At 37.1% G+C, this 26,627-nt stretch overlaps 1 protein-coding gene across 1 annotated transcript in view; it reads left to right on the top strand.

Moving 5' to 3' along the window:
• The first annotated feature begins 1,379 nt into the window (after window positions 1-1,379).
• ACBD3 (acyl-CoA binding domain containing 3) overlaps window positions 1,380-26,627 on the top strand; it is a 56,964-nt gene continuing 31,716 nt past the window's right edge. The window contains exon 1 of the mRNA XM_077168574.1: window positions 1,380-1,748. Within this exon, the coding sequence (XP_077024689.1) occupies window positions 1,463-1,748 (286 nt within the window). The 5' untranslated portion in view covers window positions 1,380-1,462. The remainder of the gene's footprint in view (window positions 1,749-26,627) is intronic.

Raw genomic sequence — 26,627 nt, forward strand, 5'->3', positions numbered from 1 at the left:
CTTACTCTTCAGGGATCTACTAATGTTGTATATACAATTATAAATGCACTGTACTTCTTTTTGTTTATGGGATGTGAACTTTTAATTGTACTACAATGAGTGTCTGTATATGAAGTTGCATGTTTTATTCATCCCAATGGATCAGATCGTATCTTAATGTAGCAGACAAACCTTGTCCTGAAAAATTCTAGGGTTCCAGTAAAAACCATACAGCCCTGAAAATCTGTAGTTCATATGAGAGAAACTTGATACAAGTTTTCCCAAATTTGACAATAACCCTAAAAACACACACAAAACAATGTCAGTAATGAATTGTGAAGCTAAAGAAACTTATTAAACAATAATACAAATAAAATTCGATCAACCAGCTAAAGACTGATCTGTTTTTTTGTAGAAAATACTACAAAAATAATTGTCAATGGGAATGTTGCCAAAAAACGTGGGGAAAATTATCATAAATGGTGTTAAGTTTGGAAACAGATGAGTATACATAATTCCATTAAGATTATCTTCAATCCTTAAAAACAAAAAATAATTGTTTCCAGCCTTTATGGACATATAAGTATATTGGGGTTAATAAAAACATCATGGTTAGGGCGGGCAATGGTGGCTCAGTGGTCCAGCTCTTGCCTGCCATACCAGGGACCCAGGTTCGGTTCCCACTGCCTGCCCATGAGAGACAAGAAAAAAAAAAAAACACAAACTTTATGGTTGCATGTTTGTGGTTTTAACTTTTAAAAATGTCATTTGTGATTTCTTTCTCATGCTGAATATACATTCACTTTCCTACCTTTCTGTTCATAATTTTTTTGTATTTTTTTCTTAAAGAGGGCCTCACAAATTGCATGAGCCTTAGTACTTGCAAAACCATGATCTGCCCTCAGAGAACAAGCGCAGAGAAGCCATTCAATTCATCTCAGCCTCAGTTTCCTCTTATAAAAAAAAATTGGCTTATGCCCTGCATTTCCCTCAGAGTTGCTCTGGAGATCAAACGAAATCGTTGCGAAAAAGACTTGTGCAAACCACATAACTCCTTCCGACTGTGAAGGATGTGTGAGCCAAACGGGCCCCTCCCCACACGGACTCTCCAAGCAGAGCTCCGGCTTGACTCTATCCACTAAGGACAGGGCCGAGGGGCGACGGCGGCCGGGGAGGCCCAAGCAAAGGCGCAGCACCCAGGACCACTAGGAACTAGAATTGGCGAGGAGCGGGTGAGGGCGGGGCACGGCTGCGGGCCGCACGGGGGGAGGGGCTACGGAGAGAGAAAGCGCTGGGGGCGGTGCTGGTGCTGGCGGATGGTCCCCGAGGGGGCGGGACACCAGGCCTTCAGCGCCCCCCTCCCAGAGCCTTCGATACTTCACGGCAACGGAAGTTCCGGTATCGGCGAGTGGAGGTCAGAGGTCAGCAGGAAGTCGATACGTGGCCGCCGCCTGTCCCCGCCGAGGAGGCGCAGCAGCCGGAGATGGCGGCGGTGCTGAATGCAGAGCGACTCGAGGTCTCTGTGGACGGCCTCACACTAAGTCCGGATCCAGAGGAGCGACCCGGTGCCGAGGGCGCCCCGCTGCTGCCGCCGCCGTTGCCGCCGCCTTCGCCTCCGGGATCTGGTCGGGGCCCGGGCGCCCCAGGGGAGCAACTGGAGTCCGGGGAGGCGGTGGCTGGTGGCGCGGCGGCGGAGGCGCGGCGTCTAGAGCTGCACTGGGGCTTTGGCCTGGAGGACCTCTACGGCCTGGCACTCCGCTTCTTCAAAGGTGAGCCGGACCAGCCCCGCCGCCGCCGCCTCCGCCTCCTCCCGGCGCTGACTGTAGACCCCAGGGTAACTGGACCAGTCTTACATCCACCGCGATGACCGGAGCAGGGTTCCGTCCTTGGGGGTTACCCGAAGCTTGTCACTACCCGCTTGGCCACTAGATCACACCCCATAGAGGCCTGGAACCTTGGCTTAACAGCCCAAGTCTCGTCTCCCTGAGATTGCCAGGGACATTTCACCTGATTAAGTTTCTGAATTTCCAAGAGTCTGGAGACCTCTGTGAGCCCTTACTCTCCCAGAGATCCCATTCCGGGATTTTTTTTTTTTTTTAACCGTCGTTTTCCTTTCCCGTTTCCCATGGCTTGGCACATCAGGCATCGCTGAAATTTTCCCCCTTTCACATGGTGGGATTTCCATAGGTTCCATACATACTCTTTCTAGGAAACATAAACTCGAATAGGACTTTATCAGCTTGCAGTAATGATGTGACAGAGAGGAGAAAGTAAAGTATTAAGCCAATACATCCCCTCCGGCTTGTCAAACTCGAAAGAGAAAGGATGTAACTTCTAGATGGCTAAAATTTCACCTTGTAAGTAATTCGTAAAAATGAGTTCTCAGATCTAATGAGTATCTCTGTACTTCTCGTAGAATTAATTGTATAATGGCTTTTTTTCTTAGAGCAAGATTGTGGTATGTGGTATTTTTTTATTGGATGATTCACTTAGTCAAATGGTGGTGATAGTGCTCACATGATTTTTTTTCAGTGGGAAAGACTGATCAGAAGCCTGTTGGTTGATTCTTAGAGATATTTAGACTCCTGGGGCAGATGGGTGGGGAGAAAACTGGCAAATAAGACTTTTAAAAGTGGTTACTAGGTTCTGTAGACATTCCAGAACAGCATATTTATGACTCTTCCTAGAGGTAGTATCTTTTGAAGTACATATTCACCACCTGAAGTTGAGTAGTTCAGTATACTGTACATACTGTTTGTTTCCTTTCAGATAACTGCAAACTATTGAAAATGTCACTTTTATAAATTTTCCAGAACATGTGCTCATTCCACATTCATTGCTTTTTTTTTTTGATTAGAGAAGTGGGTTTACAGAACAATCATGTACAATGCGTTCATTGTAGTTTTTATTAAAATGTTTACTTTTGAAATATTCATCATCATTGCACAATGAGTTCAGCCGGTTGTGTTGGTAATGGCTAATGGGTTCTGAATCACTTGACCCCTTAGGTCGCTGGCTTGAATTTAGAGTGTTCAGGATGTTGTGCCACTTACATAAAAATCTGCTGGTTTCTGTAAGATTCATATAATTACACACTACCTTAAATTTTTATTGTTGAAACATATTTTTCCAGTATTCAATAACAAGAACTATATTGTAGCAGAGAGAGAGTGTACAAACTAAGATAAAAATCATCTTCTAATCCAAGCTTCTGCCACATGACTAACAAGAAGATAAATGGGTGATTTCATCTTCTGAGCCTATCTTCTCATTTCAAAATGGTAGTAAAGGATTTAAACACCACATAATTGCAGTGGATTTACCATAGTGTTGGAAGTCAGGAAGCCCTGGGTTCTAGTTACCATGTAAATTCTTAGACAATTTACTTTTCCTGACTCATTTTACTCTAATATTAAAAAAAAGAAGGCAGGGAGGGGGCTGGAATAGATGAGATTTGAATCCCCAGATTTAAAATTTAGTAGTTTAAACCTAGCAGATTATTTTAGCATGTTTGTTGAGTGATAGGAATCACAGGGGAGTCTGTAATTTGGACACCTAGTTATTATCATCGTAGAGAAAATCTACATTGATAGCTGTGGTTCATTTAGTTCCTAGGTAAGCTATCAAGCAATATACAAGTACTTACAAGAGAACTAGCATAATAGCAATTACAAGCTACCTTTCTGCATGGATCATTACTAACAGTGAAGAGACTAATTGAAAAAATAAAAAGGATCCAAAAATGTTCAGGTGAATTATGGGGAGCCAAATGTTGCTGGCTTTTCTTGTTGCTTTACTGCCTTTTCTTTTAATGAATGAATTTTTCTAGTGGAATACTTGTGTTTTTATCAGTTTGTGAAGACCCCTAATAGATCATTATTTTGTATCAGTATCTCACGTTAGACATCACATTACATTTTCTTTTCTTCTGTAGAGTAAATAGGAATCTTGAAAGTATGGGTATCTCTTTATATTGAAAATAGCTTGGGTTGAGACTCAGAAACCCATTATGACAACTGCCTACCCTCTTAATTTTGTGAAGGTAAAAATAATATAAAAGATGAAACTATAGGCAATTATAACACATTTTACCATCTTTATACAATTCGGAAGACATTTGTTGAATCCTTTTTATGATAAAGTTTTTTGGTTTTTTTTTTTTTAGAAAAGCTTTTACTTTGAATTTTTGATTCACATAGAAGTTGCACAAATGGTACAGAGTTCTCATGTACCCCTAGCTTCTACCAGTGATAACATCTGACAACCATTGTATGGTTATCATTGAGGAAATTGACATTGGTATAGGACTGTTAACTACAAACTTTGGATTTCACCAGTTTTTATATGTGTTCTTTTTCTTTTTTGGTAGATAATTCTGGGGAATTTTAATGCATGTATAGTTTTGTATAACAACTCCACAATCAGCATGTAGAACAGTTCCAAAGAAATTCATCACCCAAAATAAACTCCCTTATTGTCCTGCTAGCTGCATGCTCTTTTTTTTTTAGATTTTTACATGCTATTTAACCTGAAAAGGAAATTTAGAAAACAGTTCCATCCATGATAGCGTGAAAAAGAATAAAATACTTAGGAGTAGAGTTAATAAAAGAAATACAGGACTTGTACACTAAAAACTACAAAACATTGTAAGAAATTCTTGAATTGATTGGAGTACTTAATATCGTTAAAATGTCCCCAAATTGATCTACAGATTCAGTGCAATCTGTATCAAAATACCAGCTGGCATATTTATGGAAATTGACAAAATAGTCTATATATACATATGGAAATTCAGGAGACCCAAAACATTCAAAGCAATCTTCACCATCACACATTCACAGTGTAAACGCTGTGTAGTTATACAGCCATCTTCAAGAATCAAGGCTACTGGAATACCATTCAGAAGTTTCAGGTACTTCCCCCAAGCCACTCCAATACACCATAAACTAAAAAAGAATATCAGTATAATGCATAAGAATAACCTCCAGGATAACCCCTTGACTCTGTTTGAAATCTCTCAGCCACTGAAACTTTAATGTGTCTCATTTCTCTCTTCCCCTTTTGGTCAAGAATGCTTTCTCAATCCCATGTTGCCAGGTCCTGACTCACACCTGGGAGTCATGTCCATGTTACCAGGGAGATTTACACCCCTGGGAGTCACGTCCCATGTAGGCAGAGAGGACACTGAGTTTACCTGCCGAGCTGGTATAGAGAGAGAGGCCACATCTAAGTAACATAAGAGGTTCTAGAGGTTCTCTAGGGGTGACTCTTAGGCATAATTATAAGTAGGCTAAACTTCTCCTTTGCAGAAATAGAATCCCAAGATTAAGGGCTCAGCCTGTTGAATTGGTTGTCCCCACTGCTTGTGAGAATATTAGGAATTCTCCAGATGGGGAAGTTTAATTTTAATTTCCTCAGTCCAGTCTCCCAAGGGAACTTGGCAAATACTTTTTTATTCTCTACCCAGATTTACTCCAGGATGCATCAGGGCATCACACTAACTAATAAATCAACAAGATTTCATTCCCTATTCAAGAGTCCATGTAATTATGGTGTTTGAATAAACTGACCATACAAGTTAAATTAGATAATGCCCTACCCAAAATATAAACTTCATGCCAAATAAACATCTCTTCCTTTGGTCTCACACAGAAGTTGAAGTTTTAAAATATAGACCATATCATCCTTTACCCTATCCAGATCAGCTTCATTCATATCTTTAGTTGAAGTCAGATCACTTTTTCAACTTTTTTAACAGTTGCTGTATGGGTTAATGCTGACTTTCTTAGCTTCAGAGCTCTAACTCTGAGTCTCAGATGTTAGTTACACAAATACCGTAAGTTCCAGAGAATGACCAGGTTATACGCAAGTAGCTCAGCATCTCAGGATTTAGAAATAGCAGTTACAACTCCTGAATATATATGACTAAGAGCTTACAATCTAGGAACCTTTACAATAGGCCCCAACCTGATAATCTCTGCTCTTGACTTCAGTTCTCCAAGTTTATATATTATAGTTAGTCCATGAGTGAGACGTGATAATATTTGTCTTTTTTTCCTTACGTTTCATTCAACATACTGTCCTTGAGGTTCATTCACCTAGCTGCATGCCTCACAACTTCATTCCTTCTTGCAGCTGCTCAGTAATCTGTTGTATATCTACCACAGATCCCAGCTCCATTCCTTAGTTGTTGTACCCTTAGGCCATCTCCATCCATTGCAGATTGCAAACACTGCCTCCATAAACACCAATATTCATAAACACCAGTGTGCAAATGTCCAGTCGAGTCCTCTCTGTCAGTTCCTCCAAGTATGTACCTAACAATGGGGTTTCAGAATCTTGCAGCAGTCCCACCTCTAGCCTCCTATGGAACCATCAGAATGCCTTCCAGAGGGACTGCACCATTCTACTTTCCAACAAACAGTGAATAGGTACAACTTTCTCCACGGTTTCTCCAGTACTTGTATCTCTCAGTTCACTTTTAAGTGATTTTATTTACACATCATACAATCCAACCTAAGTAGAAAATCAGTGATTCTGGTATAATTACATAGCCATACCTTTACCGTCATAAACTATGAGGATGTCTCTTTCCCATATCCCTCCTTCATATTCCCCACTTATTGACATTAGCATATTGCCTTAGTTACATTCAGTGGAAGCCTATTACTGTTAACTATAGGCCCTAGTTTGCATTGATTGTATTGTATTTTTTCCTGTATACCACCCCATTTTCAACACCTTGCAATGTTGACATTGATTTGTTCTCCCTCATGCAAAAACATTCTTATATTTGTACATTTAATCACCATCATCTACTCTAGGCATTCCTAAGTTACACCATCTCAGTCTTTAGCTTCTGTCTTTCCTTCTGGTATCATACATGCCCCCAGCCCTTCTCCCTCAACCATACTCACATTCAGCTTTGTTCAGTGTACTTATATTATTGTGCTCTTTATATTTTATAGTAGGTTAGCACTGGGGGTGAATAGTACATTCCCTTTTGCCATCCAGGAACTTAGAGTCCAAAAGATGAGATAGAAGCCCAGTGACAACATCAGTACATTGTGGAGGATTGAAAGAGAAAATGCCATTCCAGAGAAGGAAAAAGGCCAAAAGTCATGAAGGTCTAAAAGGACATATGTGTCTGGAAAATGGTAAATAGGAAATAGTTTCCAAGAGAGCTAGAAAGGTAAGTTGAGCTCAGATCCTGGAGGGACTTGTATGCCGCTGGAAATACTTGGCCTTCTCTTTTTTTAATAGACGGTGGGGAATCATTGAAGATTTTAAAAGAGAATAGCAGAGTTGCCCAATTCTGGTTCTTCAAAGTTTAAGCTAAGGTTTATGAATTTTCTTTTCTTCTTGGGTTGAAGACCAATTGGATTGTAACCTTTATACTTTTTGGATGGAGTTGGAGAGTTGTAGTACTAGATTTTTCTTCTCAGAATACTTTATTCCCTCATTAAATCAAGTTGATAGATTACATTACTTCAGAATTCCAGAATAATAATTGCCACCAGTTATTGAGCAGATGTTCACTAAATGTCAGATATTATGCTGAAAGTTGTATATATACTGTTTTGTTTAATCCTCCCACCATTCCTTCAGTGAGGAACCTACCCTTGGCACTTCGTTTTTATTAGCAAGAGGCAGAATTTTTTCTCAAGTCTGTCTTAGGTCCAAAAATAGTTTTTCCCACTAGAGGCTGAACCAACCATACATTCTGATGGTGTATTGAGGAAATATTCAAAACAGTTTTCTCTTACCTTGCAACATTTTGGAATTTCTTTAATGTATTTACTTTTTTAAAAAATGTATTTACTTTTAAGTGTTAATCTAAGTTGATTAATTTTTTTAAGCATGATCACTTTAATGAGAGTCTCTTCAGGTGTCTGGAAAAAGAAAGTATAGGTTGGAGAACCTTCTACTCTGAATTCTCATGTACTATCAGGTTTGAAATTTTGAATGTAATGGAAAAATCCCCTCCTAAGGACTGAAGTAAATGTGCCCATTGAAAATATTGATAGCTTCATCCAATTGTTATTAATATAATATTCAAACTTTTCTTTGGAATGAATTAATCTCACCTTTCAGGAGGTCTGTATTTAATTTATGCAATCATTGTGTCACCTCTTTTACTGTTATAAACTAAAAATGGATGTGGAAAATTTAAAAATTATTTTTATTTAAAATTTTTTTTAACTTTCTTATTGTATAGTATAGCATATATACAAAGCAAAGAAAGAAAAAAACAATAATTTCAAGGCACTCTTCAACAGGTAGTTACAGACAGATCCCAGAGTTTGTCATGGGCTACCATTCCATCATCTCAGATTTTTCCTTCTGGCAAAATCTCTGGAACATTGGAGGCTAAAAGGAATATATATATATTTTTTTATCATCACAATTGACTTTTTTTTTCTTTTTTGTCAGAAATATATACAAAACAATAAATTTCAAAGCACAGTGCAACAATTAGTTGTAGAACAGACTTGAGAGTTTGGTATGGGTTACAATCCACAATTTTAGGTTTTTACTTTAGCTGCTCTAAGACCCTGGAGGCCAAAAGAAATAACAATATAATGATTCAGCAGTCATACTCATTTGTTAAACCCGACCTTCTCTGTATAACTCCACCATCACCTTTGATCTTTCTACCACTATTTAGAGGTATTTGTAACTTTTTCGTGTTGGAAGGGGCTATCGATAATATGGAGTAGGAAGTGAAATTAGCTGATGTTCTGAAGAGGCTGGCCCCTCTAGGTTTCAGGACTTGCCTGGTCTGGGGACCCATCTGGAGGTTATGGGTTTCTGGAAAATTACCCTAGTACATGGAACCTTTGTAGAATTTTATATATTGCCTAGGTATTCTTTAGGGTTGGCTGGAATGCTTTTGGTTGGAGTTTGGCAAGTAATGATAGGTAGCAGTGTCTAACTGAAGCTAGCATAAAAGCACCTTCCAGAGTAGCCTCTCGACTCTATTTGAACTCTCTCTGTCATGATACTTTATTAGTTACACTTCTTTTCCCCATTTTGTTCAGGATGGGATGGTTGATCCCACAGTGCCAGGGCTGGATTCATCCCTGGGAGGCATCTCCCATGTCACCAGGGAAACTTTCACCCCTGGATGTCTTGTCCTTTGTAGTGGGAAAGGCAGTGATTTCACTAGCAGAGTTGAGCTTTGAGAGAGTGAAGCCACATCTTAGCAACAAAAAGGCCCTCCAGAAGTAACTCTTAGGCATGACTATAGGTAGGCTAAACTTCACCGCCACCCACATAATTTCACAAGAGCAAGCCTAAAGGTCAAAGGCAGGGCCTATTGATTTGAGTGCCCCTAATATTTGACACAGTATCAGGGAATTTCCTGATGGTAAAGTTTAATAGTTCCATATTTTTTCTTATTGTGGAGAATTTTGAACATGCATTGTTGTAGTTTGCTAGCTGCTGGAATGCAACACACCAGAGATGGATTGGCTTTCAATAAAAGGGGATTTATTTAGTTAACATATAGTTCTTCAGAGGAAAGGCAGCTAACTTTCAACGGAGATTCTTTCTTACGTGGGAAGGCGCAGGGCGATCTCTGCTGGTCTTCTCTCCAGGCCTCTGGGTCCCTACAACTTTCCCCGGGGTGATTCCTTTCTGCATCTCCAAAGGCCTGGTTTGAGCTGCAAGTGCCGAGATGAGGTACGCTGAGCTGCTTGGGCTGTGCTATGTTGTGCTCTCTCATTTAAGAACCAGCTAATTAAATCAAACATCATTCATTGCAGCAGGCATGCCTCCTAGCTGACTGCAGATGTAATCAGCAACAGATGAGGTTCACATGCCATTGGCTTATGTCCACAGCAATAGAACTAGGAACCTTCACCTAGCTAAGTTGACACCTGAATCTAACTACCACATACACAAAAACTGACAGAATAGTGTAGTGGGCCTCATGTACCCATTACCAGCCAGACCTACTCCATCCATTTCCCAGGTCATCTGTAAATATTTCATGTGTATCTTTAAAAGATCGGGGTTCATTTTTTTCTAAAGTAACCACAATATCATACATAAAAAAATTAAAATTTATAGTAATTCTCTATACCATAAAATCAGTCAACTGATGAAATTTCCTGTTTCATAAATATCATAACTGTTTTTTTTAACAGTTTATTTAAATTAGTATTCAAATAGGATCTGCACATTGGGAATTAGTTGATATGTTCTCCTTTTTATTTCCCTTGCATTTGAAGAAGTTGGGTGATTTTTCAGTAGATTTTGCTGATTCCATCTATATAGTTATTAACGTATTCCTCTGATCTTTTTATTTCCTGCAGTTGGAGCTAAAGACTTGATCAGATTCTAGCTTTTTGGCAAGTCTATTTCATACTGTATCTCTTTTAGTGATATTAGGAGGATTGATGATCAATATCTGAATCTGTTAATTCATTAAGGATTGAAAATGTTGATATTCTAGTTGTCTCTTCTTTGGAATACTTTCCCTCTGCTATTTGATTTCCTAAAGGCACAGTTCAAACAGGAAAGAAAAGATTAAGTGCTTTTTCCCAGTTAGTTTTCAAAATGATGAGTGGCAGTTTTTAAAATATCATTATGAACTCATGCTTTAAATATATATATATATTTTGTTTTTGTTTTTGTTTTTGCTGTTATTAGTACTGATACTCAAATTCTACTGCCTTTGGATAGTGGAAGCCTCTTCTGATTGGATCCTGAGTTCCTTGGACATGATTTTGATAGTCTTCTATAGCTTCCTTGCTGTCTGGTATGAAAAAGTGATCAAGATTCGTCTTATACATTTCCTGCTCAGACCAGGAGGCAACCATTTTTCCAAAGAGCTATGGTTCCTTTTAGTGGGAAATGGCGTTTAAAGAGCCAGAATCCGATGGGGCAGGGTGTAACTCACTGCTCATTGTTACTGGATTGCTCATTGTTTCTAGGCTTTTTCAGTAGCCAATCTAGGTTGGGGGAGAGGTGAGGGAGAGTTTGATTATATATGTGAAAGGTAAAAAGAAAGCTGTGTTGGGTTCCAAGAGACTTACATTTCTGATTTAGTTTTTTTATGGAATAGTTAATGTGTTTCTGCTAGCATTGCTCTTGATTTCTCTCAGTTACATTACTGACAGCAGAGAGGCAATCTAATGGAAATCCTGGAATAGTTCATTTCCTCTTGTCGTCCTTTAATCAAAGACATCTACAAGAACTTTTATAAATGGCCTCATTAACATTTTAACATACATCCTGTGTAATTTATTCATTGTCAATTTATATGTAATTAGCTTATGTGTCCAGAACCTGAGCATTCTAGCCTCAGAAAATTTCAAATTTAATTGTTACTAACAGCCATTACATTTTGAGTTTATTTTCCCCTTCCTTCTTTACAGTGTTTACCTTTGATACAGGTGTTTAATCGTATAGAAGTCTGAGACAGTCAAAAGTCAGAAAAAAAAATCGTATCCACAAGGAACAGTAATGCTTTTTAAACATCTAAGTTTTGATTTGCTGATTCATAATACATTTGAACTGGACTAAAATTTTCCTTTGAAGACTGAAATCAAGGAGATGTATGTGTATATTTTAATATAAATGATTTTAACAGTTGCCTGAGGGCTCCCCTCTTTTATTTCCCATACATAAGAGAGAAGTACACAAATTGCATGTGTATAGCTTGGTGAATTTTCATGAACAGAACACAACTAATGTAACCCACACCCAGGAGATGTTTACTTTTAACACTTCACTAAAATGAAAACTCTTGTGACTCAATATTTAGAAAGGTAGGCTGTGGAGTCAACACTGCCTAGGGTATGTTTTCCTCCTAGTTTGCCACTTAATTGTTTAAGCTGTGCCTTTCTTTTCTCAAAGGTTTGTAAGTGTGTATATGAACTCTTAGGCAGAGCACCTGGTAGTTGGTGTTCCGTGGCTCTTATGTTGTTGAAGAGGAGGGATTACCCAAAATTGATTATGGGTTGTGCTGAATTAATGTGGGAGAAGTCTTGACTTCTGTTAAGCACTTACTACATACTAAGCAGTTTCCAAGGTGTTTTATTTTGGCTCAGGAATATTGCATTTTATTATTCTTTCAAAGTGTCTTCTGTGTAAGGTAACAATGTTATGTGGCCATGAAGGAAAAAGGATTTGGTGTTAGACTGGTTTGGTGGAAATAGATATCTAGACTGAAGGACCAGAACGATGGTCCCACTCTCTTCTGCACTTGTCACACAAGGCCAAGATAGTTCTTTCAGTTTGTGGTTTCATCTTCTAGGGTGATTAAAGAAAAATGGAGCAACTTGTATGGGTAGGAATTCAGATCCCTGCTATCATTATTAAACTACTGTTTAGTCAGTGTCTGCTCTGTGGAGGCACTATGCCATGCACTTCTTAACACATTATTTTTTACCCTCACTAGAATCCTAAGGAGAAGTATTATCTCCACTTTTTAAACTGAGGCTTAAAAATGTTTAATAGCTCGTCCATCTAGTTAGTAAATAAATAGCAGAGCTGGGATTTAAACTTAGGTCTTTTTATCTCATGAGGTATAATTAAGCCAGGGATATTTAGCATAGAGAAGAGAGAACCCAGGGCAAACATAATGGGTATTTTGTTTTGTTTTTTTTTTTTTTTTGAGGTCTCCTTAATTAGAAGTGTTTCAGTTAACACTGAGGACTAGAAATATATCCTGTTGATAGAAATTAGAGATAGCAACTCAAAGGACTAAAAATCACAGCTATCAAAGTGGGAATGGTGTTGAAATGGTGAGCTCCCATCACCAGAAAGTGTTCAAGCATAAGTTAGCAATTGCTAGGGGAAATATAGAGGGGACTTGAGCTTTGATTATGTAATTTAATCATTTTTCTTTAATATCCCTTCTAACCGATAGATTTTATGGCCTTCATTTCATCAAACGAAGGCTAGAAGGGACATTGAAGTAATTTGGTACAACTGCTTACCTTTACCTCTGGAGAGAGGAGAAAAATACAAGTTCTCCTGTAAACGTATTCTAGGTCATTGAGGTGTGAGTCTAGTAATCATTTTTTAAATGCAATTTTATTGAAATATATTCATGTACCATACACCCCATCTGAAGTATACAATCACTGGCTTACTGTAACATCACAGAGTTTTGCATACATAGTCTTGGTCAATTTTAGAACATTTTCATTACTCCAGAAAAGAGATAAAAATTAAAAAGAAAACCCAATTCCCCCCATACCCCTTATCTTCCCCATTATTGATCCGTAGTATTGGTGTGGCGCATTTGTTACTGTTGATGAAAGAGTATTAAAATATTACTGTTAACTATAATCTATAATTTGAAATAGATAAAAATTTCTACATACCCCTTTATCATTAACTCCTTGTCATAGTGTCATACATTTGCTCTAGTTCATGAAAGAACTTTTTTCTGTTTGAACAATTGATCACAGACATTGTTCACCACAGGATTCACTTTGTTAAACATTCCCGTGTTTTAACCTCCAACTTTCCTTCTGTTGACATACATGATTCTAAACTTCTCCTTTCCACTAATAACCTTTTGTGTTACTAATTACAGTGGAATGGACTCCATTTAAATCTTTGAGAGGTTTGGGTTTGACAACTCTGATTATAAAGCTATTGCCAAATTATTTATGCAGCCTTATTAGAACTATAAAGTTAAATACTTATGAATTTAATAACTCAGAAGCCACTTCTGTTTTAATTGCTTGGAAAAATATTTTGAATGTTGTATTAATTTTGTATTGCTGCTGTAACAAATTAACACAAACGGTGGCTTCAAACAACACTCATTATTTTAAAGTTCTGGAGATCAGAAGTTCTAAGTGGATTTTACTGGGCTAAAATTCAGGTGTCTACAGGGTTGTGGTCCTTCTGAAGGCTCTAAGGGATAATATTAGATAATTCCTTGGCTTTTCCTCTTTCTAAAGGCTAGGGTTCCTTCTTTCATCTTCAGATCTCTGCATCTTCTGCCTACCTTTCCACTGAGGCAACCGTCTTCAGTATCTTAACTGTTTCTTTTGAAACTCACCTCCATTTTCCTGGTCCTTCCTGAATTTAAAAAATGAAAAAATTCTATCTTGTGTGTGTGTGTCTCTTACTCCTTCCCTCTGCCAATTCCTAATTTTAGGATGTTACATTTTGTGGTTAAATCAATATTGTCCATATTAGTTTTATTCATAGCCCAGACAGTTTGTATGTTTTGATTACATTTTGGCTCTTGCATAAACTCTTTGTCTTAGTTTCTTTGACCTCAAATAAACTTTTTTTTTAAAGGCATCTCTCCTAGATGCTCTTAAATTCTTTTTTTTTAAATTTAATTTAATTTGTATTATCAAACCAAAACAACGTATAGACATGAATATTCTTAACATACAAACCTTCCAAGTATGATGTACAATCATTGGCTCACAGTATCATCACATAGTAGTATATTCATCACCATGATCTTTTTTTAGAACATTTGCATCACTCCAGAAAAAGAAATGAAAAAAGAAAAAGTCACACATACCACTTATCCCTCCCTCTCATTGACCACTAATATTTCCATCTATTCAGTAGATTTTAACCTTTGTTGCCCCCTTTTTTTTCTATATCCCTTACCACTCCCTTTCATTGTTCACTAGTATTTCAATCCATTCAATTTATTTTAACATTTGTTCCCCCTAGTATTTATTTATTTATTTGCATGGGCAGGCACCAGGAATCTAACCCGGGTCTTGGGCATTGACAGATGAGAACTCTGTCACTGAGCCACCATGTCATGCCCTATTTATTTATTTTTAATCCTTATTTTGTACTCATCTGTCAAATAGTAGATAGAAGGAGTATCTGACACAAGGTTTTCACAGTTACAGTCACATTGCAAAAGCATTATCATTATATATTCATCTTCAAGAAACAGAGCTACTGGAACACAGTTCTACAGTTTCAGGCACTTCCCTCTAGCCTCTCTAATACACCTTAAACTACACTAAACTAAAAAGGGGATATCTATATAAAGTATACGAATAACCTCCAGGATAACTTCTCAAATCTATTTGAAATCTCTCAATGACTGACACTTTATTTTGTCTCATTTCTCTCTTCCCCCTTCCCGTCAAGAAGGTTTTCTCAATCCCTTGATGTTGAGTCCCTGCTCATTCTAGGATTTCTGTGCCACATTGCCAGGGAGGTTTACACCCCTGGGAGTCATGTCCAATGTAGAGTGGGGAGCACGGTGAGTTTGCCTGCTGTGTTGGCTGAGAGAGAGAGATAGGCCACAAGTGAGCAACAAAAGAGGTTCTTTGGGGGTGACTCCTATGCCTAATTTAAAGTAGGCTTAGTCTGCCCTTTATGATGATAAATTTTGAACAAACCCCAAGATTGAGGGCTCAGTCTATTGATTTGGTTGTCCCCACTGCTTGTGAGAATATCAGGAATTCCCCAAATGGGGAAGTAGAATTTTCCCCCCTTTCTCACCATTCCCCCAAGGGGACTTTGCAAATTCTTTTTTATTCACCATTCGAATCACTCTGGAATTTATTAGGGCATCACTCTGGACAAACCTACAAAATCTCACGCCCTATTCAAGGTTCCATGTACTTACGGTGTTCAGTTAACCTAAATTGTTATATTAGGAAATGCACTAGTCAAAATATAAATTTCGTACCCAGTAAACATTTTTTTGCTTTAATCTCACACATAAGTTAAAGTTTTTTTTAATTAATAAAAAATTTTTTAAAATAAAAAAAATAGTAAACACAAACTTTGTTCCTATAAGTTGAAGTTTTAAAATATGATTTACCATTTATTTTCAGCACCCTGCAATGTTGACATTCCTTTGTTCCTCCTCATACAAAAACATTTTTTTCCCCTCTTCGGTTCTTTTTTTCTTAATTAATTTTTAACTTTTTTTAAGAGTATAACAACAAACACAAACATTCTTAATGTATGATCATTCCATTCTACATATATAATCAGTAATTCAAAATATCATCACATAGTTGCATATTCATCATCATGATCATTTCTTAGAACATTTGCATCAATTCAGAAAAAGAAAAAATAACAGAAAAAGATTCATACATACCATGCCCCTTACCCCTTCCTTTCATTGATCACTAGCATTTCAATCTAAGTTTATTTTAACTTTTGTTCCCCCTATTATTTATTTTTATTCCATATGTTTTACTCGTCTGTTGATAAGGTAGATAAAAGGAGCATCAGACACAAGGTTTTCACAATCACACAGTCACATTATGAAAGCTATATCATTATACAATCATTTTCAAGAAACATGGCTACTGGAACATAGCTCTGCATTTTCAGGCAGTTCCCTCCAGCCTCTCCATTACATCTTGGCTAACAAGATGTTATCTATTTAAGGCTTAAGAATAACCTCCAGGATAACCTCTCAACTCTGTTTGGAATCTCTCAGCCATTGACACTTTATTTTGTCCCATTTCACTCTTCCCCCTTTCGGTCAAGAAGGTTTTCTCAATCCCTTGATGCTGAGTCCCAGCTCATTCTAGGGTTTCTGTCCCACGTTGCCAGGAAGGTCCACACCCCTGGGAGTCATGTCCCATGTAGACGGGGAGGGCAGTGAGTTTGCGTCTCATGTTAGCTGAGAGAGAGAGAGGCCACATCTGAGCAACAAAAGAGGTTCTCTTGGAGGTAAATCTTAGGCCTAATTTTAAGTAAGCTTAGCTTATCCTTTGTGGGGTTAAGTTTCATATGAACAACCCCCCAGATTGGGGGCATAGCCTATTGCTTTGGTTGTCCCCACTGCTTATGAGAATATCAAGAATTCTCCACTTGGGGAAATTGAATTTTCCCCCTTTCTCACCATTCCCCCAAGGGGACTTTGCAAATACTTTTTTACTCACTGTTCATATCACTCTGGGATTTATTGGGGCATCGCTTTGGACAAACTTTACAAAATCTTATGCCCTACTCAAGATTCCATGTACTTATGGTGTTCATTTAAGCTGTCTCCATAAGTTATGTTAGGAACTGCACTAGTCAGAATATAAATTTTGTACCAAATAAACATTTGCAAAAACATTTTTTAATTTGTACATTTAGTCAGTATCATTGTATACTCCAGACATTCCTAGATTATACCATCTCAGTCTTTATTGTCTATCTTTCCTTCTGGTTTCATTTGTGCCCCCAGCCCTCCTCTCTATCATTCTGACATTCAGCTTCATTCAGTGTCCTAACATTATTGTGCTACAATTAGGTAGTATTTTACTATCCGTTTCTGAATTTTTACAATCAGTCCTGTTGCTCAATCTGTATCCCTTCTGCTCCGGTTACCCCAAATCTACCCTATTTCTCTCTTTGATGGCCTCTGTTCTTAACTGAGATTCTCTAAGTTCATTCATTAATGTTAGTTCACATCAGTGAGACCATACAGTATTTGGCCTTTTGTTTCTGGCTAATCTCTCTCAGCATAATGTCCTGAAGGTCCATCCATGTTGTTATATGCTTTATTACTTTATTCTGTCTTATAGCTGTGTGCCATTCCATCGTATGTATATACTACAGCTTGTTTAGCTACTTGTCTGTTGATGGACATTTGGCCGGTTTCCATCTCTTGGCAATTGGTAGATAATGCTGCTATAAATGTTGGTGTATAAATGTCCGCTTGTGTTCTTGCCCTCATGTTCTCTAACGGATACCTAGCAATGGTATTCCTGGATCATATGGCCATTCTATACTTAGCTTCCTGAGGAACCACCAAACTGTCTTCCACAGCAGTTGTACCATTTTACATTCCCACCAACAGTGGATAAGTGTGCTTCTTTCTCTCTTAAATTCTTGATCCATTCTTAGCTTTCCACCTTTTAGGTCTACTGCCCAGTTGTCATCCTGGAAAGTACACTGACCACTGTGTTCTGTTTTCCCTGAATTCCTTATTTCTTTTGTTGTTGCTGTTTGTTACTTTACTTTAGAAGTACATATCTTCTAATAACTTCTTGAGAAAAGAAAAGGGTGATGGGAAGTAAGATTTTGGATACCTTGCCTTTCCAAAAATGTCTTTGCTTTACTTTCATATTTGATTGACATGATTGGGTATAAAAGTCCAGATTGAAAATAACTTCCCCCTAGAATTTTAAAGACATTATTCAGTTGTTTTCTAGTTTTTATTATTCTTAAGAAGTCATTCTAATTCTTGGTCCTATGTATGTGACCTGTTTTTCTCTTTGGAAGGTTTTAGGCTTTATCTTCCCTGATAAAAAATTTCTGAATTATTGCCTGTTTGTTTATTTTTTATCAGTGATCATGCTGAGTGTTTGTTAGTACTTTCAGTCTGGGAATGTGTGTTCTTAATTTCTGGGAAACTTTCTTGTGTTATTTCGTCTATACCTTCCTCTCCTTTTTCTCTTTTCACTCTCTGGTACTGCTAACTATTCAGATATTCCATCTTCTGGATTGAACTACTAATTTTCTTATCTTTTCTCTCTTATTTTCCGTCTTAGACTTCTTGTTCTGATTTCTAGGAGATACCCTCAACTCTGTCTTCCAGCCTGTTACAAATTTTTTAACTTCTGTTTTTGTATTTTTTGCTTCCAAGAGTTCTCTGAATGTTCTGTTTTTCTAGTGTCTTGTTTTGCTTTATGGATATAATAGTTTCTGTCTCTAAAGATAGTAAATATAATTTTTTGAATTTCATTTTGTTTTTTTTAAGACTTTTTTTCCCCCGCTTGGAAGCTTTCTTCAAATGTCTGTTAATCTTTGAACATCCATTTATGATAAAGGCATTGAGCAGCTAATTATAACCTTGAGTAGAAGCCCCTAATATAGAGTGATGTGGCAGAGGTTTCATTTGGGAACCCTCTAACATCAGTACCTGTAGATCTTTTCTTCCAGGTCAGTTTTTCTAGAAATCTCTCCTTTCTCCTTTCTGGAATGTATGAAACTGCCAACATTTGGGAACTGAGAAGAAGAACGGGCAGGTGGAAGTTGCTCACTATTTAATAAGGAAACTTTCATTTCTTGTTTTTAGTCCGACAGTTCATTCCAGTCCTTGCTCTGTCTAGTGTCCTTACATCTGGAGCTTCTGCAATTCATCTTCTCTGGTAAACATCTAGCCCTCTGCTAGAGTAGGAGCAGGTAGCCATCTACCTGCTTGGGGTTGGTACACTCAGTGGGAGAGAGTGATTATCTGCTTCTTATGTGACTTTTAAACCAAAGTTCCTGTTTTTATCTAGACTCCAGCTTTTAAACCAGATACCTTCAATTCCTGAACCTTTCCAGGGTTCTCTGTATTGACTTTCTTACTCGTCTTTGTGGAATTTCATGAAGGATCAGTGTTAATTTTGTGTTTAATCCACCATGTTTGACTGGAAGTTTTTATGTGTATTTTTAATCCTTAAATTGTATTTGCATTTTTTCAGACTTCTGAAAGTCGTTTGACTTTTTTAGTTTACTTCTTTGTCTAGTCTGGGGGTTAGCAAACTTTCTGTAAAGGGTCAGATAATAAACATTTTAGGCTTTGAGAGCCACATACGGTCTTTGTTGTTTATTCTTTGCATTTGTTTTGTTTTGTTTTACAACCCTTTAAAAATGTAAAAGCCATTCTTAGCTCACAGACTTTGCCAAAACAGTGTGGCTATAAAGGGAAGATGGGTGGTATGCTCCGCTCACAACCTCAGTCCTGCTTTGTGTGTCACTGTTGACATTTTCTGTGGTCACTTGTCAGACCCAGCAGCCAAACTGGTGAAGCAGATAGAGAGGTAGGAAGATTTTTAGGCAACCTTGAAGGATGCTGGAGATAAACTTGTGGTAGTTAATTTCTCTGCCACATGGGTAGGTTTTGCAAAATGATCAAACCTTTCTTTCATTCCCACTTTGAAAAGTGTACAAGGTGATGAGTCAAGTGCATGCCAATATTTCAGTTTTATAAAAAGGTGGGTGAATTTTCTGGCATGAATGAAGAAGAGCTTGAAGCCACTATTAATGAATTAAGCTAATTATGTTTCCTGAAAACATAAGCAACTATCAGCTGTTTAAAACTTGTAATTTTTGAAAATTTTCATTGTGGTAACATATACATAACACAAAATACCTTATTTTAGCCATTTTTAAGTGTACATTTCAGTGGCATTAATTACATTTACTATGTTGTGTGGCCATCACCATGTTCTATTATCAAACCTTTTTCAACAGAGACTTTGTCCCAGTTGAGTAAAAACTCTCCACCCCCCTGCCCCAGACCCTGGCAGCCTTTTATCTACTTGCTTTTTTTTCCCTTCTAATTTTCATTTCTAAAATTTCACCTTTTAACCACATTCACATATATGATTCAGTGATGTTAATTACATTCACAGTGTTGTGCTACCATCACCACTACCCCTTACCAAAACTTTACAATCAACCCCAATAGAAATTTAGTACAATTTAAGCATTAACCACCCCTTCCCTATCCTCAACACGGCTCTTTGTAACCTGTATTCTAAATTCTGACTCTCTGAGTTTGCTTATTCTAATTATTTCATATCAGTGGGATCATACAATATTTGTCCTTTTGTGTCTGGCTTATTTCACTCAACATAGTGTCTTCAAGGTTTATCTGTGTTGTTGTATGAATCAGAACTTCACTCCCTTTTTAAAAATTTTATTTATTTTTTAACTTTATTTTAAATAGTGAAGTATAACATATATACAAAAAAGCAATGAATTTCCAAATACATTTTAACAAGTAGTTATAGAAAGATTTTAAAATTTGGTATGGGTTACAGTGCCATGATTTTTTTGTTTTTTCTTCTAGCTGCTCCAAGGCACTGGAGACCAACAGAAATATCAACACAATGATTCAACAGTCCTACTCATTTGTTAAATCCTATCTTCTCTGTTATACTCCCCCTTCTCTTTAAATAACATATCTACATAAAAGCAATGAATTTCAAAGTACATCACAATAATTAGTTGTAGAACAGATTTCAGAGTTTGGTATTGGTTACAGTTCCACAATTTTAGGTTTTTATTTCTAGCTGCTTTAAGTTACTGGAGAATCGAAAAGAAATATCAGATTGAGCACTCGTAGTCATTTGTTAAGCCCTGCCTTCTCTGTATAGCTCCACCATCACCTTTGATCTTTCTTCCACTCTTTAGGTGTATTTGGGCTATTCCCATTCTAACTTTTTCATGTTGGAAGGGGCTGTCAACCATATGGGATAGGGAGATGGAACTAGTTAATGTTCTGGAGGGCTGGCCCTTCTAGGTTTCAGGACTTATCTTCTCCAGATGGGTCATCTGGAGGTTGTAGGTTTTGGAGAGTTACTGTAGTGCATGGCGCCTTTGTAGAATCTTACATATTACTCTAAGTGTTCTTTAGGATTGGTTGGAATGGTTTTGGTTGGGGTTTGGCAATTATGATAGGTAGCAACATCTAACAGAAACATGCGTAAGAGTGACTTCCAGTGTAGCCTAGCAACTCTATTTGCATTCTGTTTTTATAGCTGAATAATATTCCATGTGGTATAATGTGTATCTCCTCATTGGTTGATGGACACTTGGGTTGCTTCCTTTTTTGGCGGTTGAGAATAAGACTACTGTGAACATTCGTGTGCAGATATATCTGTTCAAGTTCCTGCTTTCAGTTCTTTTGGGTATGTGTCTAGAAATGTCTATACTTACTTTCTGAGGAACCACCAACCTCCTTCCACAGTGGCTGCACCATCTTGTATTCCCACCAGCAATGGATGAGCAGTCCTATTTCTCTGTATCCTCTCCAACAAGTAATTTTCCATTTTTTAACCATAACCATTCTAATGATGTGTGTGCTGGTTTGAAAGGATGTATGCCCCGTAGAAAAGCCATGTTTTAATCAAAATCCCATTTCATAAAAGTAGAATAATCCCTGTTCAATACTGTATGTTTGAAACTGATTGGATCATCTCCCTGGATGATGTGATTTAGTCAAGAGTGGTTGTTAAACTGGATTAGGTGATGACATGTCTCCACCCATTTGGGTGGGTCTTGATAAGTTTCTGGAGTCCTGTAAAAGAGGAAACATTTTGAAGAATGAAGGAGATTCAGAGAGAGCAGAGAACGCTGCAGTACCATGAAGCAGAGCGTCCACGAGCCAGCAACCTTTGGAAATGAAGAAGAAAAATGCCTCCCAGGGAGCTTCATGAAACTGGAAGCCAGGAAGAGAAAGCTAGCAGATGAAGCCGTGTCCACCATGTGCCCTTCCAGCTGAGAGAGAAGACCTGATTGTGTTTGCCATGTGCCTTCTCACTTGAGAGAGAAACCCTGAACTTCATCAGCCTCAAGGTATCATTCCCTGGATGGATACCTTTGATTGGAGATTTCTATAGACTTGTTGTAATTGGGACATTTTCTTGGCTCTAGAACTGTAAACTAGCAACTTATTAAATTCCCCTTTTAAAAAGCCATTCTGTTCCTGGTATATTGCATTCTGGCAGTTAGCAAACTAGAACAATGTGAAATGGTATCTCACTGTGGTTTTGATTTGCATTTCCCTAATAGCTAATGGTGTTGAGCATTTTTTCATGTGCTTTTTAGCCACTTTTGTATATCTTTGGAGAGATGTCTGTTTAAGTCTTTTGCCCTTTTTTTTTTTTTTTTGCATGGGCAGACACTGCAAAGTGAACCCAGGTTTCCCTTTTGCCCAATTTTTAATTGAACTCGAAATGAAGTCCTGATGAGTGCGGCAGCGTGGATGAATCTTGAAGACATTAATGTGTGCTGGATGATGTACTTGTAGTAGTTGATTTCTTTTTTAATTGTGAAAAGTAACATATATACAAAAAAGCAATAAATTTCAAAGTATATCACAACAATTAGTCAGTCATAGAACATATTTGAGAGTTTGGTGTGGGTTACAGTTCCACAATTTTAGGCTTTTCCTTCTAGCTGCTCCAAGACAAACTGGAGACTAAAAGAAATATCAATATAATGATTCAGCAGTCATACTCATCTATTAAATCCTGTCTTCTCTGTTGTAATTCCACCTTCTCCTTTGATCTTTCTCCCAATCTTTAGAGGTATTTGGGCTATGCCATTCTAACTTTTTCATGTTGGAAAGGCCTGACAATAATATAGGATAGGAGAGGATATAGTTGCATGGAACTAGTTCATGTTTTGGAGAGGCTAACTTCTGTGAACTTCAGGACTTATCTGGCCTAGAAACCCATCTGGAGGTTGTAGGTTTCTGGAAAGTAATCATAGAGCATGGAACCTTTGTAGAATCTCATATAGAACCCTAGGTGTTCTTTAGGGTTTGCAGAAATGGTTTTGGTTGGGGTATGGCAAACTGGGAAATTGTTTATTTTTATCTTAGGTTCGGTGTAAATGTTTGGAGATGGTAGCACACTTTGATGAGTGTAATTAGTACTGAATTATTTGTGATTGTGGTTGAAAGGAGAGGTTTAGAGTTGTGTATGTGACTAGAAGGAAAGCTAGAAGATAAACATGGGACTGTATAATACAGTGACCTCTGTGGTGGACGATGAATTTGATTAATAGTACAAATATAAAAATGTTCTTTCACTAACTAGAACTCTTACAAGGAGTTAATAATAGAGTGGGATATGGGGAAAATGCACTTAATGCAAATATGGACTATAGTTAGCAGCAGTGTTTTAATAGTCTTTCATCAACAGTAACAAATGTATCACACCATTGCTAAGGGTCAACAATAGGGGAGATAAAGGGGTATGGGATGTTCTGTTTGATGATGGTTTTGTTTTCTAAAATTGATTATGGTGATGAATGCACAACTATGTGATGATACTGTTAACCACTGATTGTATATTTTGGATGGATTGTATGGTGTGTGAATATATCTCAATGAAACTGCTATAGAAAAAAGAGATGAAGTATATTAAAAAAACAGTATGTGAGCATAAAGAAGAAAGGAATGTTGCCAATATGGCATAAATTCTCTTTGATAACTTCTCCTAATTCTAGTTTCTTCCATGCTTTCTCATTCTCATCTGTTTCAAATGACTCCTAGATCTCTTTCTTTGCATTCACATTCATATAAATATACCTATAGATTATCTGTGTGGGTGTGTTTAACATGCTTTGTTTCATCAAATCTGAGTCTAATATTTTATGTACCATCAAGAAAGAAAAACTTTTGCAAATTGTAACTGTAAGTTAGCTGTAGACTGTAAAACCTAACCTGATTTTAGAGATGTTAAATGTTTGACAGGGAGAACAGCAGGGAGTGGTTCTTAGAATTGATGAAATAGATTGTGTATTTTGATCGTATGTGGTTATCTACAGCTTGCTTTTTTCACTTAATATAATATTTCCTATAATTGCTTCGTTTATATCGTAGTCTGAGTATACCATGTTATTTAACCATGCTCTCATTGACAAACTTCTAAGTCATTTCCAGTAATAAGAAAACAGTATTGTAATGAATGTATTTGCCTATATATTTGGGAGTACTTATCAAGGGTAGATAATGAGAACTACTGGATCATATGGCATGCATATTTACAATTTTGAAATATATTATTAAGTTTTCCCCCAAAATAATTGTACCAGTTATTACACTCTCATGTACATTGGTATATGAGAGTATCTGTTTGTCCCATTCTCACAAACTTGATGTTATCTTTTTTTTAAAACCTGTTTTATGGGAAAGGAGACCTTGAAATCTCTTGGTTTTTAATTTCCATTTCCCTGATTACCAGTGAGGTTGAATATCTTTTTGTATACTTATGGATTATGTCCTTTTTTTTTCCTTTTTTGAACTTCCTGTTCATATCCTTTGACCCATATTCTTCTGTCATTCACTAACTGCTGATTTTATTTTGGTAAAAGCTGTGTACAGGGAAGAAATTAACTTGTTGTAGGGAATATATGATACTTTCTACCCACTTTTTAAAAAAAATACTTTTTATTGAGGAATCTTCACACACATGCAGTCCATACTTGATTTACTATTAGTGGCTCACAGTATCATCACGTAGTTGTGTATTTATCACCATGATCATCTACCCATTTAAGAGTTTGAAATGTGGTAGTCTGTTATCATTGGACTCAATCAACAATTAATGTTGCCATTTCTCAGAGAAGCAGAACTACGACTAAAGGATTTTCCATGTTAGCAGCACCCCATTTTATATTAGTGGGTTTCTTGGCAGTACTTCAGCCTTTATAGGTCAAACTGGTTGTAATAAAAATAAATGGATGGCATCCAGATTGGAAATGAAGAAGCAAAATTTTTCTTATTTGTAGATGGCATGATCCTATATACAGAAAATCATGAAAACTCCACCACAAAGCTCCTTGAGCTAATAAATGCATTCAGCAAAGTGGTGGGGTACAAAATCACAAAAAAATGAGTAGCGTTTCTATACAAAAGCAATGAACGATTGGAAGAAGAAATTAAGAAAAAACGTTCATTTATATAGCTACTGAAGGAATCAAGTATCTAGGAATAAATTTACCTAAAGCTGTAAAAAACTACACAGAAAACTACAAAGCATTGCTAAAAGAAACCAAAGAAGACCTAAATAAATGGAAGGACATTCTGTGTTCATGTACTGGAAGACCGAATATCATTAAGATGTCAGTTCTACCCAAAGTCATTTACAGATCAGTGCAGTCCAATAAAAATTCCAACATCTTCTTGAAAGAAATGGAAAAGTTACTCATATTTTAAAACTTTTACTTACGTGTAAGACTAAAGCAAAAAATGTTTATTGGGTACAAAATTTATCATTTGACTAGTGTATTTCCTAATATAACTTATGTGGACAGTTTAATTGAACACCATAAGTACATGGAACCTTCAGTAGGGCATGAGATTTTGTACGTTTGTCTAGAGTGATGCCCTGATAAATCCCAGAGTGATTTGAATAGTGAATAAAAAAGTATTTGCAAAGTCCCTTGGGGGAAAGACAGAAAGAAAAAAAAATAGAAGAAATGGAAAAAACAGCTATCAAGTTTATATAGAAGGGTAAGGGGCCCCACATAGCCAAGGCCATTTAGAAAAACATTAATGAAGTTGGAGAACTCACCCTTTCTAATTTTAAAACTTATTACATAGCAATAATTAAAACAGTATGGTGCAGCACAAGAACAGACATATAGACCAATGGAATCTAATTTGAGAGTTCAGAAATCAGCCTTTGTGTTTATGTGGCCAAATGATTTTTGTCAAGGGGTAAAGACCATTCATTCAGTTGGGAAAGACTAGTCTCTTCAACAAGTGGTACTGGGAAAACTGTATGCCTATATACAAAAAGAAAAAAAAAATCAATTCAAAATGAATTGAATGTATAAATATAAAAACCAGCGCTATCAATTCCTAGAAGAAAACATAGTGAAACATCTTTAGGATCTTGTGTTAGGCAGTGGTTTCTTAGACTTTATGCCCAAAGCACAAGCAACAAAAGAAAAAATAAATGGAACCTCACCAAAATTTTTAAATTCTATGCACCAAAGGACTTTATCATAAAGTAAAATAACCTACACAATAGGAGGTGTTTGGAAACCACATATCCAATAAAGGTTTGATATCCAGAATATATAAAGAAATTCTGCAACTTAAAAATAACAAGGTAATCAACCCAATTAAGAAATGGGCAAAAGACTTGAATAGACATCTCTCCAGAGAAGATATACAGATGACTAAAAAGCACATGAAAAGATACTCAGCATCAGTAGCTATCCAT

Source organism: Tamandua tetradactyla, chromosome 7 (genome assembly GCF_023851605.1).
Source record: "Tamandua tetradactyla isolate mTamTet1 chromosome 7, mTamTet1.pri, whole genome shotgun sequence".
NCBI classification, from domain to species: Eukaryota; Metazoa; Chordata; class Mammalia; order Pilosa; family Myrmecophagidae; genus Tamandua; species Tamandua tetradactyla.